The sequence below is a fragment of the Numida meleagris genome, chromosome 4 (assembly GCF_002078875.1).
Source record: "Numida meleagris isolate 19003 breed g44 Domestic line chromosome 4, NumMel1.0, whole genome shotgun sequence".
Lineage (NCBI taxonomy): Eukaryota > Metazoa > Chordata > Aves > Galliformes > Numididae > Numida > Numida meleagris.
In genome coordinates this window covers 29666726-29690746 of record NC_034412.1, presented here as the reverse complement: position 1 = coordinate 29690746, position 24021 = coordinate 29666726, and the positions used below count along the sequence as shown (strand labels likewise).

General features: G+C 40.3%; 1 protein-coding gene and 1 long non-coding RNA gene across 2 annotated transcripts in view; one reads left to right on the top strand and one right to left on the bottom strand.

The window, feature by feature from the left end:
• Nucleotides 1-862, bottom strand: part of LOC110397822 — a 54630-nt gene extending 53768 nt beyond the window's left edge. The window contains exon 1 of the long non-coding RNA XR_002437998.1: nucleotides 261-862. This is a non-coding gene — a long non-coding RNA (uncharacterized LOC110397822). The remainder of the gene's footprint in view (nucleotides 1-260) is intronic.
• USP38 (ubiquitin specific peptidase 38) lies at nucleotides 861-22886 on the top strand. The gene is made up of 10 exons (XM_021394681.1): nucleotides 861-1582; nucleotides 2547-2682; nucleotides 8343-8472; nucleotides 8718-8819; nucleotides 11844-12002; nucleotides 12899-13092; nucleotides 13704-13797; nucleotides 14627-14733; nucleotides 15761-17105; nucleotides 18414-22886. The coding sequence occupies exons 1-10, from the start codon at nucleotides 898-900 to the stop codon at nucleotides 18573-18575; spliced, it is 3114 nt and encodes a 1037-aa protein (XP_021250356.1). The 5' UTR covers nucleotides 861-897; the 3' UTR covers nucleotides 18576-22886.

Genomic DNA, 24021 nt, shown 5'->3' with positions numbered 1-24021 from the left:
TCTGGAAGCAGATCTCACATGTGTGAGGATCAAGCAAAGCACTGCAGCATGGAAGGGAAAGACAATGGTTAACTGAGCACTATAACCCAACGTTTGAAAATATATATAACTGGGGAACTCAATTATCAGTAAGTTGGTTTTGCGCTGTGTTTTCCTGACAGCTGTGGTACCCTACAGCTGGCTCTGCTGTTCGTGCTAGGTTTTGTTACCCTTAAGCTCACAGACTGAAGGCCGGTTTCGATTCTGCACCTGTTACGCACCAAATGACACCGGGGATCGGCTTGGCTCATTTTCCAGACTTTCTTGACGGTGAATTGCAGGTATTGCCCGAGCACAGAGCTGTTTGCATTGAGCAACAAGGAGCCTACGTGACCGCTCACGGTGCGCTAGCTGTATACGGCAGTTTTATTCCAGCCTCGTGACTTTTCCCGTCTCCTAGCCCACAAGAGATCACGCCCACAGACCTTTGGTACGGGAGGACGCGGCCGCCACATAGCGCCAATAAAACGCTACCGCACAGCGCCCTCCCCTCGCAGCGCCGACCCCGACCCCGCCCCCACCCCCGCTCGCTCCCCATTGGCTGCTGCCGCGGCGAGGAGGCTGCCGGCGGGCGCTTGCGCGGCGTCCCGCTTCCTGTTTGTGCCGCTCCGCTTCCGGGTTGGCGGGGAACGTTTGGCCGTCACCGTTGGGGTAGCGGCGGTGCCGCAGCGGGTGCGGGGCCGCCGCCGCCGCCCGGGCGAGGGCGGCCGGGAGGAGGGCAGGAGCGGCGGCGGCCGCCGCTGCCGAGGCGGCATTGCGCGTCGGGGCGACGGGAGGGCCGCGGGGAGGCGGCGGCGGCGACGACGACGGCGGCGGTCCCCGCCGAGGCCCGGGCCGGTTCGCCGCCGCCCGGCCGCCATGGACAAGATCCTGGAGGGGCTGGTGAGCTCGTCTCACCCGCTGCCGCTGAAGCGCGTCATCGTGCGGCGGGTGGTGGAGCTGGCCGAGACGCCGCTCAGCCCGGCGCAGTGCCGCGCCATGTTCGCTCTCAGCACCCGGCTGGTGCTACAGGGCTCCGACGCCTTCCAGCGGCAGGTGGGCCGCCAGGTGCTGGAGGCCTACGGGCGCTACCACCGCGCCGAGTTCGAGGCCTTCTTCAACCGGGGGCTGGTCCTCGGCCTCTTACAGCGCGGCTACGGCGAGCTGAGCTGCCGCGACCCGGCCATCCTCGACTACATCCAGGCGGGGCTGCGCCTCATCATGAGCTGCCCCTCAGTGCTGGAGCTCTTCGAGCTGCTGCAGGTGGAGGCCCTGCGGCTGGTGTGCGAGCGGCCCGCGCCGCCGCTCTGCGCGCGCCTCTGCCAGCTGCTGGGCGACTTCCCGCAGTGCCTGCCCCGCGGCAGGAAGCTCTCGCTCGCCTTCTGCCAGCAGCTGGTGCGCAGCATCGCCCACTTCCAGAGCCAAGGCAGCCGCGAGGCCGAGCTGCGCCTCTACGTCTCGCAGGTGACGCAGGTCAGCGGGCTGCTGCGCAGCGTCTGGAAGGCCGAGCCCGACACGCTGCTGCCCTCCCTGCAGGAGCTCTTTGCCGTCATCGCTGCCGCCGGTGAGCGCCGCCGCGGGGAGCGGGGCGGGGTCGGGGGAGGAGGGAGAAGAGGAAGGGGCGGCCGCCACCCCGGGAGCTCGAGCTCGGGGAGCGGGAGGGCTGTCAGCCGCAGCCCTGGCCCCGCGGGGCTGCTCTGGGGCCGCTGAATCCTCGCTCCCGTGCTCAGATGCCGACTGATGGTCAAGGATGCAGCGGTCCCCAGTGAGAAGGTAGGGGGTCGTGGTGCTTGATTGGTTCGGGCGCTTGCTGTGCGTGAGTTTGGGAACCAACTACCGTAACGCTGTGTAAGATGCACGGGAACACCGGTTTTGGGCGTCCTTCCAGATAGAGCTATAACTCGATATTAGAGGGAAGTCGTCCTCTCTTTCTTTCTGGAAGGATACCGTTAGGCCTTGGGACTGCATATTCTCCAGAACTGGAAGAGTATAAGGCTTAGGAAGGATTCACCACCTGCGTGATGTAGATGAGACTTTAAATTGGTCCTTTCTGGCCTCAGACATTCGCTAAGTACAGTGTCGTTAGCAAACGAAAGTTCTTCTACAGTTGAGGCCCCTAGGAAACTTTAAAACATGGTAGTGTACTACAACTGGTACAGTTAGTAGACAGTTGCTGAGATAGGACGCGTGAAATACTGGCTGTGCTCAATCTCCAGTCTTAGCAGCCAGTGCAATGCACAGTTGTGTGGTGCTTGTGTTTAGATGCACTTCTCAGTTCCATGGGGAGCAGAGGAACAAGTTAGCAGATTGTCACCTTCTTGTAGGGATATTAGGTGGGCAAAAGGGGTTTGTAATTCAGTGCTATTCGTGTATTTAAGCTGTTGAAACTTTGTTCTGTTTTCCGGTGGGATGATAGACTATTCAGCATAGGATAGGCTCGACACTTTCACTGTCAGGAAAATAAAGCATAGTTTTCCTCTGGGAGTTTGTTTTTGATTCTTACAATATGGCATGTTCTACTCTTACAGATACTCCATTTGAACCCTCTGTTGCACTGGCAAGTCTTGTGCAGCATATACCTTTACAGATGATTACAGTACTCATCATGAGCCTTACTACAGACCCAAATGTGAAAGATGCGAGTATGACTCAAGCGCTGTGCAGGTACTGTATTTCATTGGGAAGGGGGAAAGGTCTCATTCTTGCCTTTTTTTGAAGCTACTTGTCACTTAAGTTTAAAATAACTCAATTAAAACAAAAGAAGAGGGAGGCACTTGTATAACGGCATATGAAGTTATGCTCTTTGGTTTGTTAAGCTAAGGTCTGTTTCTGATGCTGTGGATATTAGCAGCAAGGTTTCAGTTTAAGGTTGCAGCCCTCGTTGCTAGTATGGCTTCTTTCTCATGCTTTGCTAGGGCAGAATGAGGAACAGATTCAAACAGAAACTAGGAGGAAGGTTGCTGTGTTGTTTCTAGATGATGTCTTGAGATGGCTTAAACTAGGAAACGCAGGATTTTGCAGTCAAGGTGAGAAAGAAGGCCTTGCTTTTGAAAATCAACCATTCTGTTTTTTCTCAGAAGCAGAGTGGCACTCATATAATTGCTTTTTCAATCTGTGAAGAGAGTTATGAGAGTTATACTCACTTATGAGTTTTACTGGTTTCTGCTTAGATATCTTCATGACTTTTCAGTAGTATTTGTGTCTCTTTCCATCGTCATTCAAAGCTCCAGAGGACTGTTGCATGTTATTAAAATTGTGGAAAAATAGGAATGATGTAAAAACAATTGTATATTGTACTTCCTATTACTAATAAAAACATGAACAAACATCGAGATTGAAGAGCTATTAACACTGATTCAGAGAGCGATCTGGGCTAGTGTCTTCAGAAATGTAAATAATGCTCATGCAGAAAGATGACAAAGAAAAAGTAAGCCTTTATTGAAGTTCTTTACTATTATTTTTTTCCTGAAGGCTTTGGAAGAAGCTTCTGTTGAACACAGGTAGAAAATGCGTGAAGAATTTTAACAGGATAAGGCACTTAGAAATCTGTTATGTTCAAAAAAGCTTTTAATATTTCCGAAGTATTTTGGTTTTTATCTACCTACATATAAGTGTAGTCCTTATTGTATCTTAGTGGAATACTGAGGGTGTTTCTGAAAACACTGTGTTTAAATTGGAAAGCCAATTCTTTTGAAAACGTAGTATTAATACCGTTGTTTAGGAACCTTAAAAGAATCCACTTGATCAGACTTCAGTAAAGATGCATGACAGTCTAAAATTGAAAGCTGAGAAACTCAGTGTTTTGTGCATACAAATAACTTGCTGGTAGTGTGCTGATGATTAATTTTCATGTTAGTTTATTTTCAATATTCATGTTGTGTTACCTGCTTAAGCACATTGGGATTGTATAGTTGTAGTTCTAGAACAACTTCTCTGTAAGTCCTGCCTCATAATACCAGCTGCATGAGGGGCTTTTCATCTTGCTTTCGAAAAGACCATGTGCTCTTACTTGGCGTATTCATGGAAGAAATGATTGTTTTTAAGAATATATTTTTACTTCAGGGAACGAACTTTCATAGAATCATAGAATCATAGAATGGCCTGGGTTGAAAAGGACCTCAAAGATCATCGAGTCTCAACCCCCCTGCCAAGTGCAGGGCTGCCAACCACTAGACCAGGCTGCCCAGAGCCACGTCCAGTCTGGCCTTGAATGCCTCCAGGGATGGGGCATCCACAACCTCCCTGGGCAACCTATTCCAGTGCGTCACCACCCTCTGAGTGAAAAACTTCCTCCTAATATCTAACCTAAACCTCCTCTGTCACAGTTTAAAACCATTCCCCCTTGTCCTATCGCTACCCACCCTTGTGAACAATCGTTCCCCCTCCTGTATATACACTCCCTTCAAGTATTGGAAGGCCACAATGAGGTCTCCCCGGAGCCTTCTCTTCTCCAAACTAAACAAGCCCAGTTCCCTCAACCTTTGCTCATAGGAGAGGTGCTCCAGCCCTCTGATCATCTTGGTTGCCCTCCTCTGAATTCTTTCCAAGAGCTCCACGTCCTTCTTGTGCTGGGGGTCCCAGGCCTGGATGCAGTACTCGAGATGGGGCCTCACAAGAGCCGAGTAGAGGGGGACCACCACCTCCCTCTCCCTGCTGACCACTCCTCTTTTAATGCAGCCCAGAACATAGTTGGCCTTCTGGGCTGCCAGTGCACACTGCTGGCTCATGTCCAGCTTCTCGTCCACCAGGACCCCCAAGTCCCTCTCCGCAGGGCTGCTTTCAAGTACTTCTTCCCCCAGTTTGTATAAGTACCTGGGATTGCCCTGGCCCAAGTGCAGCACCCTGCACTTGGCCTTGTTGAACCTCATTAGGTTCTCATGGGCCCACTTGTCCAGCCTGTCCAGGTCCCTCTGGATGGCTTCCCTTCCTTCCAGTGTATCGACTGCACCGCTCAGCTTGGTGTCATCTGCAAACTTTCTAGGAAGCCCTTTTTTTTGTTTTTAGATGGTCTCATGGCAACCCAGATTGCTGTGACCCAGGTGCAAGACCTTGCACTTGAATTTGTTGAACCTCATGATGTTCTCCTGTACCCACTGCTCAAGCCTGTGTAGGTGTCTCTGGATGGCATCCCATCCTTCAAGCGTGTTGACTGCACCACACTGCTTGGTGTTGTCTGCAAGTGTGCTGAGGGTATGCTCAATCCCACTGTCAGTGTCAGAGTGCCCTCATAGAGGAGGCAGTAATACTGCTGGAATGTTTGCAGCAGAGAATGACCATGTTGTCATCAGGCTTACCTCATTCCCAAGAGGTGCAGAACTCCAAGCTTGTGTTAAGACTCAACAGAACTTCAGTTACTGCAGGTTAGAGACCTGGTTGCTTGGTTCCTAAGGACAACTATCATGACACTGCAGAGCCTGACTGAATTTGAACATAGGATAAGAAAAAATTAAAATTGTGTTACGTTGTGAAAATGCTCCAAATACGATCATGTCATTTACCTTGTTGGTAAAGAAGAACAACCCTCCTCTATTTTCTTTGTTCTGGGAAGTGGTGTGTCTAGTAGTCTGAGGGTTCTAGCTGTTTGGTTGGTTTTTAATGTCATGTATCTGTACCTAAGTTGCCGGAGTCTTTGTCTGATAGTGCTGAGAAGATGTTTTCACAAAAGAAGTTGATGTTTGAGGATGCAGAGAGGAATGAAAATCTCATCCACATGTGCTCTTTGGACAGAATAACAGACCATCGTAGGCTGATATGAGGAGGAAGGTCCTCTAAAGGCCTTGAGGATATTCTTCTATGCAAACAAACAGAAAAATCCTGTTTTTATACAAGATCATCATGTTCCATATCTGTCGTTGTATTAAAACACAGTGGGAACTAAGTACAATGCAGAGAGGATCTGATAACTGAAGCATCTACTGTCACCTCCCAAATCTCAGATTTTATGCTTTTTTAGGACAGATCTAAGCATGTCTAAAAGTTTAGCTCTGTTTTTTTTTCTTTTGAATTTTTTATTTCTTTTTGTAAGAACACCAACTCAGCTTTTAAGAGCAGAAATAGATTTTCAGGATGGGGAAATCTACGTATCAATTACTCCGAGAACGAGGCTTTTCTTTACAGTGTTAATCATACTGAAATGGTAGTTGCTGTTCTATTAGTAATAATGGTGTATAGTTTAGTAGTAATTATACTGAATAGAGATGACACAAGATGGCAAGTCATATGACCACTGTTGGGATGGAACACAGGAAGCCCCAGCTTCTACCCAAAGTGATATTTTTCATTTGGAGTTCTTAAATTAGTGTGGTTGAAGTTGCATGTATTATAAGAATGGTAACATTTCAGAACAGAGGTAATTATGTGGAGCTCTATAAAATAAACACTCTTTACTTGTCTAAAAAGTTAATTAGGTAATTAAATATTTTATTTGTCTTTAACCATGGAGGAATTTGTGCCACTACTGAAAAATAAGTTTACAAATTGAAGGTAGGATGAATGTTGAAGACTACAGGGCAGTGAAGCTTAGGGATCTCTTCTTAGGTTAATTTTTTTCAGGGGAAAGCAGTTTTGGCTGAGATTGAATTCCCCACTAAAGAAAGCTTATGGAAAGACTGCTCACAAGAAACACCTGAGATTTAACATTATGAGGACAGGGGACCTTTGCATGGTTTTGGAGCAAAGATTATGGTGCTGGCATGTTTTTTTTTCCAATCTTTTTGTAATAACACAGAAGAAATCCAGGCAGATCTGTACTTGATTCTTAAAAAGGCAGTCCTAGTGATTCTTTATTTTACAGAAGCATTAAAATGTCCTTATGTAGAGGGATTGTAATTGCAAGACAAATTTTAGAATATAAGTGTACTATAAACTTTTCAAATCATAAACTACATGTAAATTCTAGGGTTTTTTCTTTTTCTTTGCTTTTATGATAAAATAGCGTGCCCACAATACGTGTCTGGTCTTGCTAAACTCCATTTCTTTAGCATGGAAGCTGAACTCTGAAACCTTGTTTTCAGACTGATTGGAACCCTTTATTCTCTAAGAAGGATATAGGACTTGTTTGTTTTCTTTCAGATTTAACATCATAACTGTGTGGCATGTGCAGCTGATGATTTTCAGATTGCTTGTACAGATGAATTCTCTTCCAAAGTTTTGCATGTAATGCTTCACCCTGAAACTCATCTTTCCTGATTGCAAGTGACTGAAACTGGTTTAAGCTAAATATTTGAGATTTCAAGGTCCAATGTAATTAAATATTGGTTCTCATGTCAGTAATTTATTATGTGTTTGAGTTCATTACAACTTTGTCCTTTCTTCATGGAAGAGCAGCTTGTGTTCCCTCACCATGTAGTGCTGATAGATTACCTGGTGTCTGAATGATGTTACGAAGCTGTGTGATAGTAGCTATCTCATACAGTTGCATGTACATGGAAAAGCTGGCTGCTTAAAGCAGTTGGATTCTCTGTGTTCCTCTTGGCTGGCGATGGCAGAAAACAATATGTAAAAGCACATGTAACCATGTGTAAAAGCTCTGTATGTCTAGTGTGTGGCAAGGTGCATTTGTATAGGATCCATGGTTTTTTCAGTACTTTGCTCATTCTATCTAATAGGGTAGAAGCCTGCTAACTGTGCCTGTTCATACTGATATCGACTGTTAGACTGGTTACTTGAAGTCTGTTCAGCTGTGTTAGAACTCCGGCTTGTAAGAAATGAATCTCTGAGGATCGTTTTCAGAAGACAGTAAATCTACTTCTAACTTCTCCTTTCCATAGAATTATAGAACAGAATTCTAGCACTTGTAGACTGAAAGCATCCTTTGGAGGTTGTCCAGTGCAGTCCTCTTCCAAGTGGGGCAAAGCGTTGAAGTTGGGCCTTGTTGCTCAAGGTATTGTCCAGTTGAGTTAAGAATTTTCTGCAGGGATGGACTTGCCACAGCATTGCTGTGTAACATGCTTCCAAGTGTGACCACCCCCATGGTGGAAAAAAAAATTGCTTCAACATAGTGGTGTCTTTTAAAACTAGTTATTTAGTCTCTTTAAACTAGTTGGTTTTGGTCTGATCTGTGGTAAATGCTGTAGGAGAGAATGTTTCCATTTAAAGATGCTTTTTCATATTCAGTTGCAAATCTTTGCAGTAAAATATGTCTTAATGCCTGTAAAAGCTGGCTTCATCTTAAGTACAAAGTACTACTTCATTTCATTTGCTTATGTATTTTTAATTATTTCACTACTTCTTGTGTACCTCTGTGTATAGAAACTTTTTTGAGATCAAAATGAATAGCATATAGTTCTGTTTTGTTTCATTAATCATTTTTCATTATCTTTCAGAATGATTGACTGGTTGTCTTGGCCTCTGGCTCAGCATGTGGAAACTTGGGTGATTGCACTGCTGAAAGGACTAGCTGCAGTCCAGAAATTTACTATCCTTATTGATGTCACTCTGATGAAGATTGAATTGGTATGTTGGAAAAGAGTAAAATTGAAGGAGAGGAAAAGGATTTTGTAACAGCTATGTAATTGCATACCATTGTTTGCATAGCAGCCTGTGCTGTCTTACTTTAATGTAAAATAGCTTTCAGTTGTGTGTAATGTTCTTTTGTTTCAAATGGTTGTCAATTTAGAAATCTGTTTACAATTCTATTAAAATGTTACTTTCTAAGTTTATTAAGAGTGTTGTTTGTTTTGGTTTCTTTTTTCTTTTAGGTCTTTAATCGACTTTGGTTTCCTCTAGTAAGACCCGGTGCCCTTGCTGTCCTTTCTCATATGTTACTTAGTTTCCAGCATTCTCCAGAAGCTTTTCATTTGGTAAGTTCCTGAAGAAATGGTTCAGTGGATCAATTCTTTGAAATGTATTTCTCATGGGATTTTTAAATGGGATGTAAAAAGAAATGGAATTTGAGGACTTTGATTTAATCTCTGTTTCAGGGTTCTGGAATCAGATTTCTCTTGTGCACCAGCAACTGGGTTTTCAAACTGCTAGGTGCTTTGTTCTTTCTGGTATCTACATATTTCTGGCAGGAGCATCTGGGGACCACATTCTATCTTTGTCTGTACTTCTAGAATACTGTTTTATGTGGCGTGAAGTCTACAGTTGAAGTTGGGGTGTAGGTGAACTTTCAGGAATAATTATTTGGGGAAAACAGATAACCACTTATATTACCTGCTCCAATCATCTAGTACCTCTGTGTAGATGCGTAAGAGCTTGAAGCAGTTCACTTGAAGAAAGCTGTGCTACCTTTGTTGTGATGTACAGATGGGCACGCTGAAGGGTGCTGTTCTTAATGGCTACTCTTCAAAATGCTGTTCATCATTTAAAGCAGTAGGTTATGACTGACTGCATTTGTATAGCAAGAGGCATAACACCTTCCCTTTCCTCAAAGTCAGTGTCTAGCTTGAAGTTGTTTTTAAGTAAAAGGTGGCTCTTTGAGACTCAGTCATAACAACATCATGGCATGCAGGTGGTGTTTTAAGCTGTCTACAAGGCTCCTAGGTTTGAAGGAATCTCAAATGCATTGCTTTAATTAGTGTCAGGGTAATTGCCTTACGTCCATTACACTATTTTTTCATGACCAGTCTTAAGTGTCTCTCTGTTCCCTACACTATCCTAATCCTCACCTAGGACACAAAACAAATGAAATAAGCAAGTTGCCTTGAGCATGCCCAAAATGTAAATATTTTGTGTTCTTACTAGCTTGCTTTTCTTCTCTGTTCTTCTGAGAAGTGTAAAATATGAGATGGACAGAAGACTTATTCTAGAAATGTGTTTTTCTTCTAACTGGGATAATTTCTACAATATAATGCTTAGGCAATATAGCGTATGTGTCTTCCAGATGTAAAAATTACCATTTTATTTTAATTTTAAACAATCTTTTTCACTATCATTTTTTAATATACTGATGTCATTCCATATCCTATATGTTTTCCTGCACCTGAACTACTTGTTTTACGCATAGGTCATTTATAATAAAATACTAGGTAAATACTTAATTAAAGGCTGCTGAATTTGTTTTGCAACGTATCTGAGTTAATATTTCCCCTCCCTATGCTTGATTGTTACATGAATGACTTGCTTTTTTTAATAGAAAAAAAATATCTTTTGCTTACAGTGTGTAACTTAACCACAGTTGATTCTAAAGTATGAAACTTTGATTCAACTTCAGCCAAAAGTGATAATTTTGCATATATACAGAGTGAAACTTTCACTATTACGCAGCTTGCTAGAAGTAAGATTTTGTTTGTTTGTTAGACAGATGTGGACTTCTGTTTTCTACTCTTCCTATGTGCTTTGTCCAAATTGCTGCGTTGTACATCTAATCTTTGCAAATCCCATTCTTGGATTGGAATTCTTGGATTCTTGGAAGCCAATTTCTCATTGCTGCATACACACATTTGTCAAGTAAAAAAAATTTGTAATTGCAGCTTCTCATTCTGTACTTAATTGAACAATTTATCTTAGTATTTTAATTTTTAAACAGTATGTACTTTTTTTACTGTATTTAGGGTTTGCTTCTGAGATAAAAAGGTATACTATTTATACTCAGAGAACAACTGATATTTGAAAAAGAAGCCTTGAATATTGTGCCCTTGTCCCCTCGTTCTGATGTTTTGAAGTATATTAATTCTTGTAATTTGTATACTTGGAAGAATATCATTATTTTAGACAGTTTTGTATTCCTGTCTTTACTGCCAAACAATTTGTAAGCTATTTGTGATGAGAAATAGTTATATGATATACGTTATACACATTGCTGTTGTATTTGAACTCACTTGGTAATAGGTTATTCCGGTGTCAGACCTTTTGTTACTGCTGTCTTGGCTTGGGCCCAGCTCTGTCACTAGGTGGAGCTACAAACCGATATCCATCTTAATTGCAGTAGGGTATATGTATTCTTTTACTTGGGATCGCAAGTATTGGAGTCTGTTGAAGAAAAATCGGGAGGATTTTTTTTTAAGCTGTATCTATGAAATTAGAGCAGGATACATAGCTGTTAGTGGTAGCACAGAATTAGAATGTTTGCTGTAGTATCCTTAATCACAGAATCATATCATAGTTGGAAGGGACCCTTAAAGGTCATCTAGTCCAACTGCCCTGCAGTGAACAGGGACACCTACAGCTACATCAGGTTGCTCAGAGTCCTGTCCAGCCTGACCTTGAATGTCTTCAAGGACTGTTCTTCCACCTCATCTCTGGGCAACCTGTTCCAATGCCTCACCACCCTTATTGTAAAAACAAACAACAACAACAAAAAAACAAACCTGCTTCCTTATATCCAATCTAAATCACCCTCTTTCGGTTTGAAACCATTTCCCCTTGTGTTATCACAACAGACCCTTGTAAAGAGTCTGTCCTCTTCTTTCTTGCTGCCCTGCTTTGGATACTGAAAGGCCACTGTTAGGTCTCACCAGAGTCTTCTCTTCTCCAGGCTGAACAGCCCCAGCTTTCTCAGCCTGTCCTTGTAGGGGCGGTGTTCCATCCCTTGGATCGTCTTTGTAGCCCCCCTCTGGACACATTCCAACAGGTCCACAGTTCTAAGATGACTTAATAAGATAAGTGCTATGGATGCATGACTGATGAAAAACTGAACATGCATTTTCTGAGTTCATGAAGTTCCAGAACTTGGTATATGAGCTGAGGAGAGCACTGAATACTAAACTGTGCTTTTTCAAGAGAATAATGCATATATTTTTCAGGTCATTGTTTCTCAGTCGCTTCTTACGTGAGAATAAAATGTTCCCTGCCATTTGGGGTGTGCAAAACAGTATTGTTTGTAGAACTAAATCAGAAAATAGAATTGCTTTTTAACACCTTTTTTTCCCTTCCCCATTTAGATTGTTCCACATGTGGTCAGTTTGGTTCACTCCTTCAAAGGTGATGGCTTACCTTCCAGTACAGCGTTTTTGATGCAGTTGACTGAGTTGATACACTGTATGATGTATCATTATTCAGGTTTTCCAGAGCTCTATGAACCCATTCTGGAAGTTTTTAAGGTATATTAAGAATACAAAGATACTTTTGTTTTGTTATCTCAAACAGAAAGCTGTGATCTAGTATCTGTAGAATATCCTCTTTGAGAGAAGAGTTAACCGCATAATTTAATGGTAATTCTAGCTGCTGGAAATATTCAAAAACAAAGTAAAATAAAAAGTTGTCCTGAGTGTTCAAAAGGCAATTATAACAGCCTTTCAGAGAAGTCTGAGATAAGTTATCTAATCTGCTTCCCACATCTTGGGCCAACATAATAAAATGGGAGACGTTACTTCTAGGGCAGCTCTCAAATTTTGTTATATAATGCACATCTTCTTAACAAACATCTTTTAAAAAAAAAAAAAAAACAATGCCAGTTATTCCTGCCTGATTTAAACACCTTAAATGCTTTGAAGCTTAAAAAGTCTCCTGTTAACTTAGTGCTTTGACTTTTTTTTTCTTTTTATTCTTACACTTTGATTTGACAGACCAGGATTCTGTCTCCAGCAGAATAAGGATATTTAGGGGTTCTACAAATGCATAGAATTTGGGAAGTAGTTTTAGGGGCAAAGGGGATTGCCTGAGTAAGCAGATAAAAGGTATCTACCCACCCCCTAATTTGTGTAATTTGGGAGCTGACAAAAAAACAAGCCTTGAGGAGTGTTTTGGGTTTCATTATTGGTTGTTGGTTGTTCTTGGTTTGTTTTTTATTGCCATAGTACATGTCATTAGCTTTTGACTGGCTATGGATATTTGTCCTCTAAGTATTCTCAAAAGGCAATTGTAACGTATATCTCTTAGGCTAGCAAGAACCTGAAGAATAGAAGGGGAGCAAGGGAAAATGTACAAGACTGCTGAGCATCAATAACTATTATAAAAGCAAGTATAAAAGCCTATTTTGTTCATGTTTCTCTTGTAGGATATGCCCAAGCCCAGTGAAGAGAAGATGAAGCTGATTCTCAGTCAGAGTGCCTGGACTTCTCAATCCAATTCTTTGCCATCTTGTTTATCTAGACTTTCTGGAAAATCGGAAACTGGCAAGACAGGCCTCATTAACCTAGGAAATACCTGCTACATGAACAGCATTATTCAGGCACTTTTCATGGCTACTGAGTAAGTCCTTTTTACTAGCTCTTTCCATTGCAAGTTTACTGTTGCAGTTTTCTTGCTTTTCAAAGAATATAAATGTGCCCTGGGTTACTCAGCTACCTAGGGCTGAGTGAGTTTCCTGTGCACTTAGCTACTGACTGATTTGTTAAAATCCAGCTCTGTGGAACTGCAATTTTAGCTGTTAAAAATCTGGATCCTTTCTGTCCATTGTCAAAAAGAGATGTGCATTGAACTAATGATAGACTGATTCAGAGTTAACAGGCTATTTGTTCAGCCTCTAAAATGAGGGTAATATGTCTGAGTTCCAGATTCCAAATAAGTCACTTTTTCTTTGCTCTCTTTAATATTGCAAAAATTGCATGATTATGCTTTTATTTTAATCTGGAAGCTGTTGGAAAAAAATGTTCATTTTTAAACATTTGAATATTAAGAAGAACTTATTAGCAGTAAGTTCCTACTGTACAGTAGTTTTGCATTTCTGCACTAGAGCAGAATGCAGGAATCGAAGGAAAGCGTTGCATGTTTTGCCTTTCAAACTGAAGTAATTTGAGCTGGAATGTTGACTGCATTATTGCTATAAATCTATCAGGGCAACTGTCTTCCTCTTCTTTCAGTTTCAGAAGACATGTTTTATCTCTGAATCTAAATGGTTGTAACTCACTGATGAGAAAATTACAGCATCTCTTTGCGTTTTTGGCCCATACCCAGGTAGGTGAATTTTTCGTCTGCTCTTTGTTAAGATTAGGTTTATGTGGCAGAACTTAAGAACAAATGTGATGCCATAAACATACTCTACAGTATATGTGAAATGTGGTAGATCTGTAGGGGACTGAGTCTGCCTCTGAATGTTCAGATGATGATGTAGTTAGAGAAATCTGTTTCATAAGTGGGACTTTATGGACAGCAGGTTTTCTTTCAGGAGACGAAATCAAAAAATTCAAACGAGAGCTGAGCTGGTATACCAGTTGATTTTATGCAACTTCGTAGAATAAACTGTCACCTTCTAAAGTGATTTCTACTTGAAATTTTATTGTATTTCAAGTTGCTTCATTTATTAAAGTTAATTTTAAAACAAAATATTTACTACTATTAGAAGGTTGAAAGCTACTCTGTGGACAATGCCAGCAAACTCACTGTGAAAATGGTGAAGATGGATCATGTTAAATATTAGTTAGGTACTAATGAGATACTGGTATTCTTGTGAAGAAATAAATGTTTGTCTGTGCTTTTAAGTTTGCCATCAAGAAGAGTAACTTGCTTTTAGGCATAATATTTGGCTTATGCTCGCTACATGCTTATTATTTGCCTACAGGATCCACTGCTTATATCTTTGTACTAGAGGTAATTACTACAAAATTTATGACTGATAATTGTCTTTTTCCTCATATGATTGTGGTACAGATATGGTCTGTATGTGGAAGTACCGCATTTCATACAATTCCTTTAGAATAATGTAAACCAGAGTCCAGCTGTCAATATGTAAATAATCATCAAGTAATTCCTACTTAACACTTCTGCTTCTCCTATACACTAACAGAGGGAGGCATATGCTCCTAGAATTTTCCTTGAGGCTTCCAGACCGCCATGGTTTACCCCTCAATCACAGCAGGATTGCTCAGAATATCTCCGGTTCCTGCTCAACAGGTATAGCTATCATGCCATTAATGGGTAGAAATCTATAGCCCTGTCATATAATGGTGAGCTTTTCATTAGGAGCAGTCATCTAATAGCTCCTTAGTATGCGTGAAAACTGGGAATTTTGGGTCCAGTTCCTGACTGTCTCCAATTTTATAGTTGATGCATGATCTGTGAAACCCTTGCCTTCGTGTGTTTAATCTGTGGTTAAGTCTGAATACAGCTTTGTCTCCGTGTCACTTAGAACAGGTTAGATTGGTGTTTATGTTTCTTACAAACCTAAACTCGGGTGTTAGTTAATTAGCTGTGATCCCATCGTAAAACTTCTGTGTTTACTGAGAGCTGTTCAGTCATTTGTCTGAAATTTCACGTTGGTGTGTGGGGCTAAAATTCTTACAGGTCAGATAAGTCAAGAAGGTATGTACATGCGTTTGTAGTTAATTAAACAAGTAAATTAACAGAGACAGGTAAAAAAGCCACAGAATATATTAGTAACTCGTTAATTTTGACTTGCTGAGTATTTTTACTGAGACTAAATTTATCTCCATTGTGCAAGTGTCCTTTTTTCCTTGTCTTGGTTTCCTCTTGCTATAGTTTATAATTTTCTTAACGGCACAATCCAGACCTTCTGTTCTCCTCAGAAATAATCCAGCACTACTTAAATAGCTACTTTTTCTCTTATAAAACTTGACATAAAGAACCAGGCAGATGGGGAACTAACTTATTAAGGTAACGATTAATAAACATTGATTGTTAGACTTGTTAATGCTTGCTGGTTTTCACAGTATATTTAAAGTGTTAAATATAATAAAAGGATAAAGGCATTTAATGCAAATTTCACTTTATACTATTGGATAGTACTGAACTACATGGTTCAGCTTGCTTATATAAACAATAAGAAATTTCTTTTTTTATGTAAGGTGTTTCTGTCTGGTTAACAATCTATTTTTAGGCATAACTGGCAATGGTGAGTGGTGCAGCAATGTTTTTGGGGGAAGTAGTGTAGCTACTTGAGTTTCTTTTTGTTTGTTTTTAGGCTGCATGAAGAAGAGAGAACTTTGAAAGCGTTGTCTCCAGCAAAGGCTGCTGAAAGCAGGAAGAATGAAGAGTCCCAGGCACAAGAAACTGTCCATAAAGCACAAGTATTTGCTGAAGCACTTTGTATGGGGAGTGAAGAAAGAACTCTCATAGAGAGAATGTTTGGAGGAAAACTGAAGACTACTATATGCTGTTTGAACTGCAAAAGCACATCTCAAAAGGAGGAAGCTTTCACAGATCTCTCTCTGGCTTTCTGTCCTCCGACATCATTGGAAAGCATTGGTTTGAAATGTGTGGAACATTCTGAAATGAAAAATGATGGTTCTGTGGTGCAAACTAGCATTTCAGCATCTTCTGCTGGAGAAACACATCTGAGTAGTTTGGAAATAAATGGTGGATGCAATACAGTTAAAAATGAAGGAACCCTAAAGGATTTTTCTGCTGAGCCAAGCTCTGAGACAAATTCTGAATTGAACAAGGATCAAGATAATAGGGATGTTTCTCCGGCATTGGTAGGGAAAAACACCCCATCAGTAACAGACTTACTGAATTATTTTCTGGCACCTGAGATCCTGAGTGGAGACAATAAGTATTATTGTGAAAAGTGTGCTTCCCTACAAAATGCTGAGAAAACTATGCAAATCATTGAGGAACCTGAATACCTCATTCTCACTCTTCTGAGATTTTCGTATGATCCAAAGTGTCATATAAGGCGTAAAATCTTGGACAGCATTTCTCTGCCACTTCTTTTGGAACTGCCAGTCAAAAGAGCAACATCCCCTCTTGCTGTGGTTTCAGGAAGTTGGTCTGTTGATGTTGAGATTTCTGATATTGGAGAAAATCTTGCTAAGAAACTAAAGCCCTCAGGTGCTGATGAAGTGTCCTGCCCACAACTGGTGCCCTATGTGCTAAGTTCTGTGGTAGTGCACTCGGGTGTATCCTCTGAAAGTGGACATTACTATTCATATGCTAGAAATGTTACTGGTTCAGGTTCTTCAGGACAGTGTCACCAGTCTAAAGCTTTCTCTTTAATTTCTCCTCAGAATAAGTTGTTAGCAGAGGAGAGTCCTTGTACTGTTGTAGAAAATGAACTGGACACTGAGATGCCGAAAGAATGGTTTTTATTCAATGACAGCAGAGTGACATTTACCTCATTTCAGTCAGTCCAGAAGATTACCAGTAGGTTTCCAAAGGACACTGCTTATGTTCTGATTTACAAAAAACAAAATAGCACCTGTGGCTACAACACAAATTCAGCGAATGGACTCTGGGTGAATGGAGACCCTCCCCTACAAAAAGACCTCATGGATGCAATTACAAAAGATAACAAACTATACTTACAGGTAAGATTAAGGTAATATGTGAAGAATGATCTCCTTAAGTCTTCCAAGAAACAGTTCATAAAGGGGAAAGAAATAGCTTGTAAGTATTCTAGTATATTAATCTTGTAAATGCAAGCCTGGCTTCCATCTTGATGCTAGACAGACTTCATAGTGAGGTTAATCAGCTGTCACCATTAGATGGAAAGCATAAGGTAAAATGGCACGCATTTCAGTTTAAACAATTTTTAGTGAAGATGCTTGTGCTGGTCATTTTACTATCTGTAATTCTGTGCAGGAAAAGCTTTTCAAGCTACTAATTTTCATTGCCTCTAACAAAGGTAGTATAAGGTAGCATAGCTTCTTCAGCTTCAATTCCAAATCGTGTGAAGTTTTTCAGAATTATGTGACTTCTTCCATTGACGTATGCATGCATTCATAGTAAAATTTCCAACTCAAAGCTTAAGTATCTTCATAACCTGTGGAAGTACGTGGCTATGTTTAGACCTAGTGCTTTCACAGTAGTATAACAAATCTCTTAGGTTCTTGGTGCTGTTCCTTGCTTTCACTGGGAGGTGGAGAAGCAAAAGGAAAACTCAAAGTGACCAGTGTAATTATTAAAACCCTGTTAATATTTCCTCCCAGTGCCTTAAGGGAGTGGTGTGTAGTGGCTAGTTGCCACATGAAGAAGTCTGTCAGCCTGATACGTAGCACCTAAATACTTTTATTGTTTCCTAAATTAAGCTTCTGCTGTTGTCAGTTTTCCAGAATCCTACCTCTGTCTTGCCACCTTTAACTTTTGAAGCTCTTAGCCAATTTCAGAAAGGGATACTAAAGACAAACTACTGCAAGGTATGTGAAAGTAGTTGGAGAGAGAAACTAGTGTATAATATCCCTGAGGGAAGAGCCTTTGCTCATCCAATTAGTAGGTTCTTAGAAGCTGCAGAAGTGTTCACCTGATTAACGCAAGCTCTCAGGAAGCAGTTTTCTTATCTCTACTGCTCATGTAGGTTCTTTTTCCTTGAGTTTTCCAGAATCTGACTGATACTGTCTTTGGAGCATTAGAGAGTTCTGGACACTTAAAATGTTAATAGAGGGTTAGCATCACAATAATTCTAAAAAGTTATAAGTCCACACTGAATGTAAACTAAATACTTTTTTATCTTCTTGCATATTATCTGAGTGAGCTACTCCCTCTATGCAGTTGATTCAGTGGAATTAAAACATGGGTTTTAAATAATTAACTTTAATGGTCTTGGATTTCAGGTTGGCAACCAAGAACAAGAGCATCTTAAAAATACTAGAATATACATTTATTTTCTTTCATTTCAGGAGCAAGAGCTTAGTGCTCGAACACAAGCTCTTCAAGCTGCCTCAGCCTCGTGCTCTTTCCGCCCCAATGGATTTGATGACAACGATCCCCCAGGAAGTTGTGGACCAGCAGGTGGAGGAGGAGGGAGTGGATTCAGTACTGTTGGTAGATTAGTATTTTGACGAAGGAGATGACCTGGAATACACTGGTTCTAAAGCAGCCTGGGACTGCTGAGGACAGTTGAAATGCTGAACTTACTGTACGGAGTTTTGAGACTTCATCCTTCTTTAAAAGCAAATGTTGAGGTTTTCTTGCTTATGTTTTATTTGAAATAAATAAGCGCATAATGGAAAAAAAAAAAACTACCTCTTAAAAATTCAGTTGCTTTTATAGTAAGATATGCTTGCCCAAAAGACAGAAAAATAAGATTTTTAAGTAGTTTCTAACACGACTGCATTAAACAAATGCATTTACATCATTTTCCGTAAACCTTATCCACTGAATGAAGCAAGTTCATTTTGACTCTGGTGGCGTCGCTGTTTGTGGAAGTCCTTTCAGATGCATTAAACCCCATGCGTAGTCTCCCACCTTATTTACAAATCTGAGACCTTTATGATTTCTGGAGATGATGCAATCATATAATGAAGGCAATAACTTAATGTGACTTGATACAGTACTTTAAAAAATATTCAGTATATTTACAGTACGAGTGTAAAGAGGAAAAAATTATAAATATTTGCAAAGCTGTTTTCCACAGAAGTGCATGTTCTGTAGGAACAATGTTTTTAAATAGAAGTTGTTAACTTTGTAGCATTTTTAATTGTTTTGAGAATTTTAAAATTATTTCAGGGAATATATATGCTATGTATTTGAAAGGAAGAGATTCTGTATGTGCCTTGCAGTACTGTAACTTAAAACAAACTTTCTGAGACTGCAGAAAAGGAAGAATATGTTGGTGGTCAATTTTTCTTGTCAGTGTTAGAAATCCAAGTGTTTTTAGAAAGCTATTTTGTTTCCAGAAGTAAAAGTTTAAAATGCAGTAAGTTTGCCCATTATTTTCGAATCAGAGGAATATACCTAGAGTTCTATTATTTTCTTGGCTGCATTGGTTAAAGAGGCCAGTCGTAAATATTGAACTATACTTGTGAAATCATAGAAAGGCTACCTATATGGATCCTTGGTGAGGATCTGTGTTTCTAAGAGTCCTTTTAAACTTTTGCCTTCTGATTTTGCTTTTAGTGAGAAATAGTTGATGAGTTCATGTTTTAATTGTCTGCAGAAGACCAAAATGATGATGTCTGTGGAGCAATGTTCACTGGCTTGTTAGGCCAGCATAGGTCAAGAAAACCACTCTTCTAGCCTTGGCAGAATTAGAAACTTTGTTTTTGATGTGCAATGAGGATAATGAAAGTAAATGGATTACACTAAATCTGGTGATTAATTCTTAACTTGAATAATCTTATACTGAAGTGTAAATTTATTTAAAGTATTTTTTAGAAAATTCTGCACTGTTTTGCTGTGTTTTTTATAACCTTGTAAGTGACAAAGCGTATCCTTAAAAAGCATGCAAACCTGGCAGGTGGTAGTTTAACTGTACAATTTTTTTTCAGAAAATGCCTTTAAAAATCACAAACTAAGTTTAACTTTTTTCTTATAGTGTTGAATATATGGATTTTAGTCCATAGTAAGGTATCCTAGCTTGCAAACTATTTTTGTACTGTCACTAAAACTGTTACTTGCTCTGCTATAGGTTCATATGTTGCTGCTCAAGAAAGCAGTTCTCCTTCATTTTCATTAAATGGGTTCCGTGCTCTGTTTTGACTGTAGTACCTCAGCTATGATCTACGTCTCCATTGCTGTCTCAGTTGTATTGGTGGGTTCAGCTGTGAAATGGGAAATGTTATGAGACCAACATGAGGAAAGTTCTCATTTAGCTTGCTTGGGTGAAGTTTTCTTTAAGCTCGCTCCACCTTGAAATTCTGTTGTTCTCAGTCTTAGGAGGGTTTTTTATTTCAAGATTCTCTCCCAGTTAAGTCTGGTTTTAAGGTTATTCTGGCTTTTTTTCTTAAAACCAAATTATGAGAAGGACATACTAAAAAGCTATTTATTTGTGTTACAGTGGGATATATTGTTGATTATAAAACACTAAAATTAAAAGCAAGAGCAGATGTTTTTACTCTATATGAAGTAAGGCTTTTGTGAAGGTCAATTTTGCTTTTCATGTTCTCAAGTAAAAACAACCTACCTAAAAATGTGTGATATGACTTTTGTATACCTGTTGTATATCTGTTTCATGAGCTCTTACAAGGCTTTCTACACTACAGTTTGCCTATTCTAAATTAGATGTTAAATATGGAAACTTAATATCAGAGTAATGCCATAGTTTAAAACTGAAAATATCTGAATGTTTTTTCCTTTGTCCTTATGTTGCTGCAGTTACTTTGGATTATACATTTTGGGTTTTTAAACTCAAAATATTTATTTACAAGTCTGCCTTCTGACCTGACAACCTTCACATCAGGCAGACTGATACTTAATGTGGAAGGCTTCACTAAAGCTATTGGAAGTGGAGAAGTATTTCTTGCTTCAAAATGTACACCTTTATTCATTGTTTACGGTAATGGCATTGCATGTTCTAACAGAGTGAAAGAACAGTGTATGTAAGGTACTTCAATTACTGTTGCCTGTGAATGAATGCTGGATGACTTGTTTATTCACCTTTCTTGCTCCATTCTTAATTTGTTTTCCATCTGAGATGAATAGGTAGAAAGATAAGTAACATGAAGATTTACTGTTGTACCAAACTTGAGGATGGTATGTCCTCTAAAAATCATTTCTTTTTAACAAGATTGTGTTTTGGTCTTTGTATCAATGGTCAATAGAGTTGTATTAACTTTCTTCCATGCAGTTGATTTTTTTGTATGTTTTTCTTCATGTGGAGAATTAGTGGATTGTTGTGAATATCACCAACATAAGAAATGATTACAATACCTGAGTGTGTTTATCCAAGATGAAGAGAGAAAAGCCTTCTTTGAATAACTATAAAAATCACAAGTTAACTTTTTTTTTTACCTTTTGTTGCCTGCTCTGGAATGTTAAATATTTTATCTGCTCTATCCATTGGAAGTTTCCTTTAATGGGTAAACTTTCATTACATACTGGTATAGAGTTAGAGTTCTTTTCTTCTAGAAATGATGGGTGAAGAGTAGAAGCATCGCGAGCTAAATGAGTGTTAGAACAAAAGGAAGTACAAACTTTCTGTAAGTAAGTCTTAGATTAGAAACTGCCTGATCACTAGGATTAATTCTGGATCAGCCTTACAGGCAAAGACGTGCTTTAAAGGAAGAGGCAAGTATACCTGTGTGAGAAATTAAATGCAAAGCACTGTCTGAATAGTAGGCAACCAAACTTGATACACCAGAGGCCCCTTCCAGTCCCTTCCTAAAACTTCGCTCTTCTCTTGGGCTTCCTGTCATGACATTACCAATTCTGTTTTTAAGGCTCAGATTAGAGGAAGCATTTTCCTAAATTTGTTGGATGCTGGACAAATATGTGGATTCAGGATATGCAGTTCATATTCCTTTTTTCCAGTGTGATTAATAACATTTTGTTGATTTTATTTTAATTTTTTTTGAGCCAGTTGTGCTGGAGTCAGGCTTGACAAAACATGTCCTGCTGCTGCTCTCTTGGTAAGCGGCATGCTGCCATGTGCCCTGAAATGCTGGGCAGGCTGCTGGCTGCCCTGGTGAGGTGTTCCTTGCCAGGTGGCCATCTTGGGCCTTCGTCAGCCTCAGTACCTCAGAGCAGCCAGCCCTGTGGTGCTCCCTGGTGTCCCTGAGAAGCTGGGCCCAGCCTTGGGGCTGCAGCAGGAGGAGCCTGAGGTGGGGCAGTGCTATAGTCTGTTCATCACCTCTTTGGGGATGCCCCCATGGATGGAGTAGGTAGCTCCGGGATGGACTGGCACCTATGGGAGCAGCACACAGGTAGGGTGGTTGTATGTGAAGGTGTGGGAGGGGGAGTGGGAGGGGCTGTGAGAGTGATGTGCTGGTGCCAGGCTAAAACATACCTACCATGCCGTAAAAAGGAAAGAATGGTTCTGATCTGATTGAAAATTTGTGTATGTTTTGATGGTAATATCATGTGCATCTACCCTAGGTATTCTCTCAACAGTGCTTTGTTACCTAGGGCTAAATCCTCCTCAACTCTCTGCTGTGTGGGGGGAAAAACCTGCCAATAGGTACTTGGAAAATATTAGTTAGTACTTGGCTTTAACTTTTCATTTTTAAACTGACTTGCTCTTCTTCTCAAGTGTTCTCTCAAGAATTACAGTACTTGTTGCTTAGCTCCATAAAAGAATGTTGTTTAACCTTTTTGGTGTGTTTTTCATGGTTTTGGTCTGCTGAAATACGAAATATAGAAGTCTTGGGTTGCAGTGTGCCTGTTCTTAAACTTTGTTGTTGAAAATTTGATTAAATATTTAATGATATTTTGTACCAGTTGGAAAAAAAAAATGTGGGGGTAAATGAGTGTTTCATGTACTTGTGTGGGACTGTGTATATAAGTTAATATATGTATACTTTAAATGCCTCAGAAGGTGTCTGAAAGTATCTAAGCTTTCATGGGTTTGATCTGAGAGGACAGATGTTCTAGTAAAATATAGCACTGCTGCTTTTTTTCCTAGTACTGTGAATGATATCTATAAATCTCATCTTGAAGGAGTATGCAGAACCATGGAAAATAAGTGAAAGGTGACATATGGTATTGAGCCAAATAGCTGCTGTCAACATCAGGTTCTCTGCATCTGAGTGTCATGTGTTTCACTTGAATTAATATGACTGTATTTCACTTGAGGTGCCTTCTCAGTTCATAGCAGTTTTCTTCTCAGTTCATTAGCAATGCTTGCTGTGCTTGTTCTACCTGGGTAAAGGGGCAGCCTTGGTTTGAATTTCTTCAGATGGAATCAACACATAAGAAAAATCACTACTGTTAAATACTTGTTGAATTGAGATCAAACATTACTCACAGCTGAACTAATTGAGAACAAACAGAAGAGCATGCTGGTTTGCATTACTAGTGGGGAGGAGGAAGCTGTTAACTTGGGAGAAGGGTGTTGGCCTTGTGGGTTTTAGGTTAAGTGTCTGCCAGAGTTGTTCATTGGGTCACTTAAATCTGCAGGGATAATTAAATTTTCTTTTTACGTTTACTAAAAATCATAAACATTGGTTGAAATGCAGCAGTTTTCAGTGATAAGGGAAACTGGCGCAAATGTTTGGACTGTCTATAAATCAAGAGAAATACATACCTAAGAAGTTGAAAAGTGTTTTTAAGATACCTGTGACTGCAAGCTGAAAGGTTTTTGGTGTTTATTTTTTTATTTTTTGACTGAGAGAATACTTAGGAAACTGAAACAATTAATAGGCCTGCTAATAATCTGTAAATTACTCCTGGGTGGTGAATTGTGTAGGAGGGAAGATAAAGGTTTGCACTGCCCTTAAAGTGTGAATTATGAAGCTGTCTCCTAGTTGGCTGCCTGCACCTCCCTCTGGCATTAGAAACAGATGCCTTTATGTGGTCTTAGAATTAAGATCAGTACTGTGCGTGAGGATAAAATCGTGGGAACCTTCCCTT

Bases quoted from the DNA above. Each gene is read 5' to 3' on its own strand.
- USP38 (XM_021394681.1), top strand. From the start codon at position 898: ATGGACAAGATCCTGGAGGGGCTGGTGAGCTCGTCTCACCCGCTGCCG. The intron at 8,473-8,717 runs GTATGTTGGAAA...TTTTTCTTTTAG, and splicing joins CTCTGATGAAGATTGAATTG to GTCTTTAATCGACTTTGGTT. The intron at 8,820-11,843 runs GTAAGTTCCTGA...TTCCCCATTTAG, and splicing joins CTCCAGAAGCTTTTCATTTG to ATTGTTCCACATGTGGTCAG.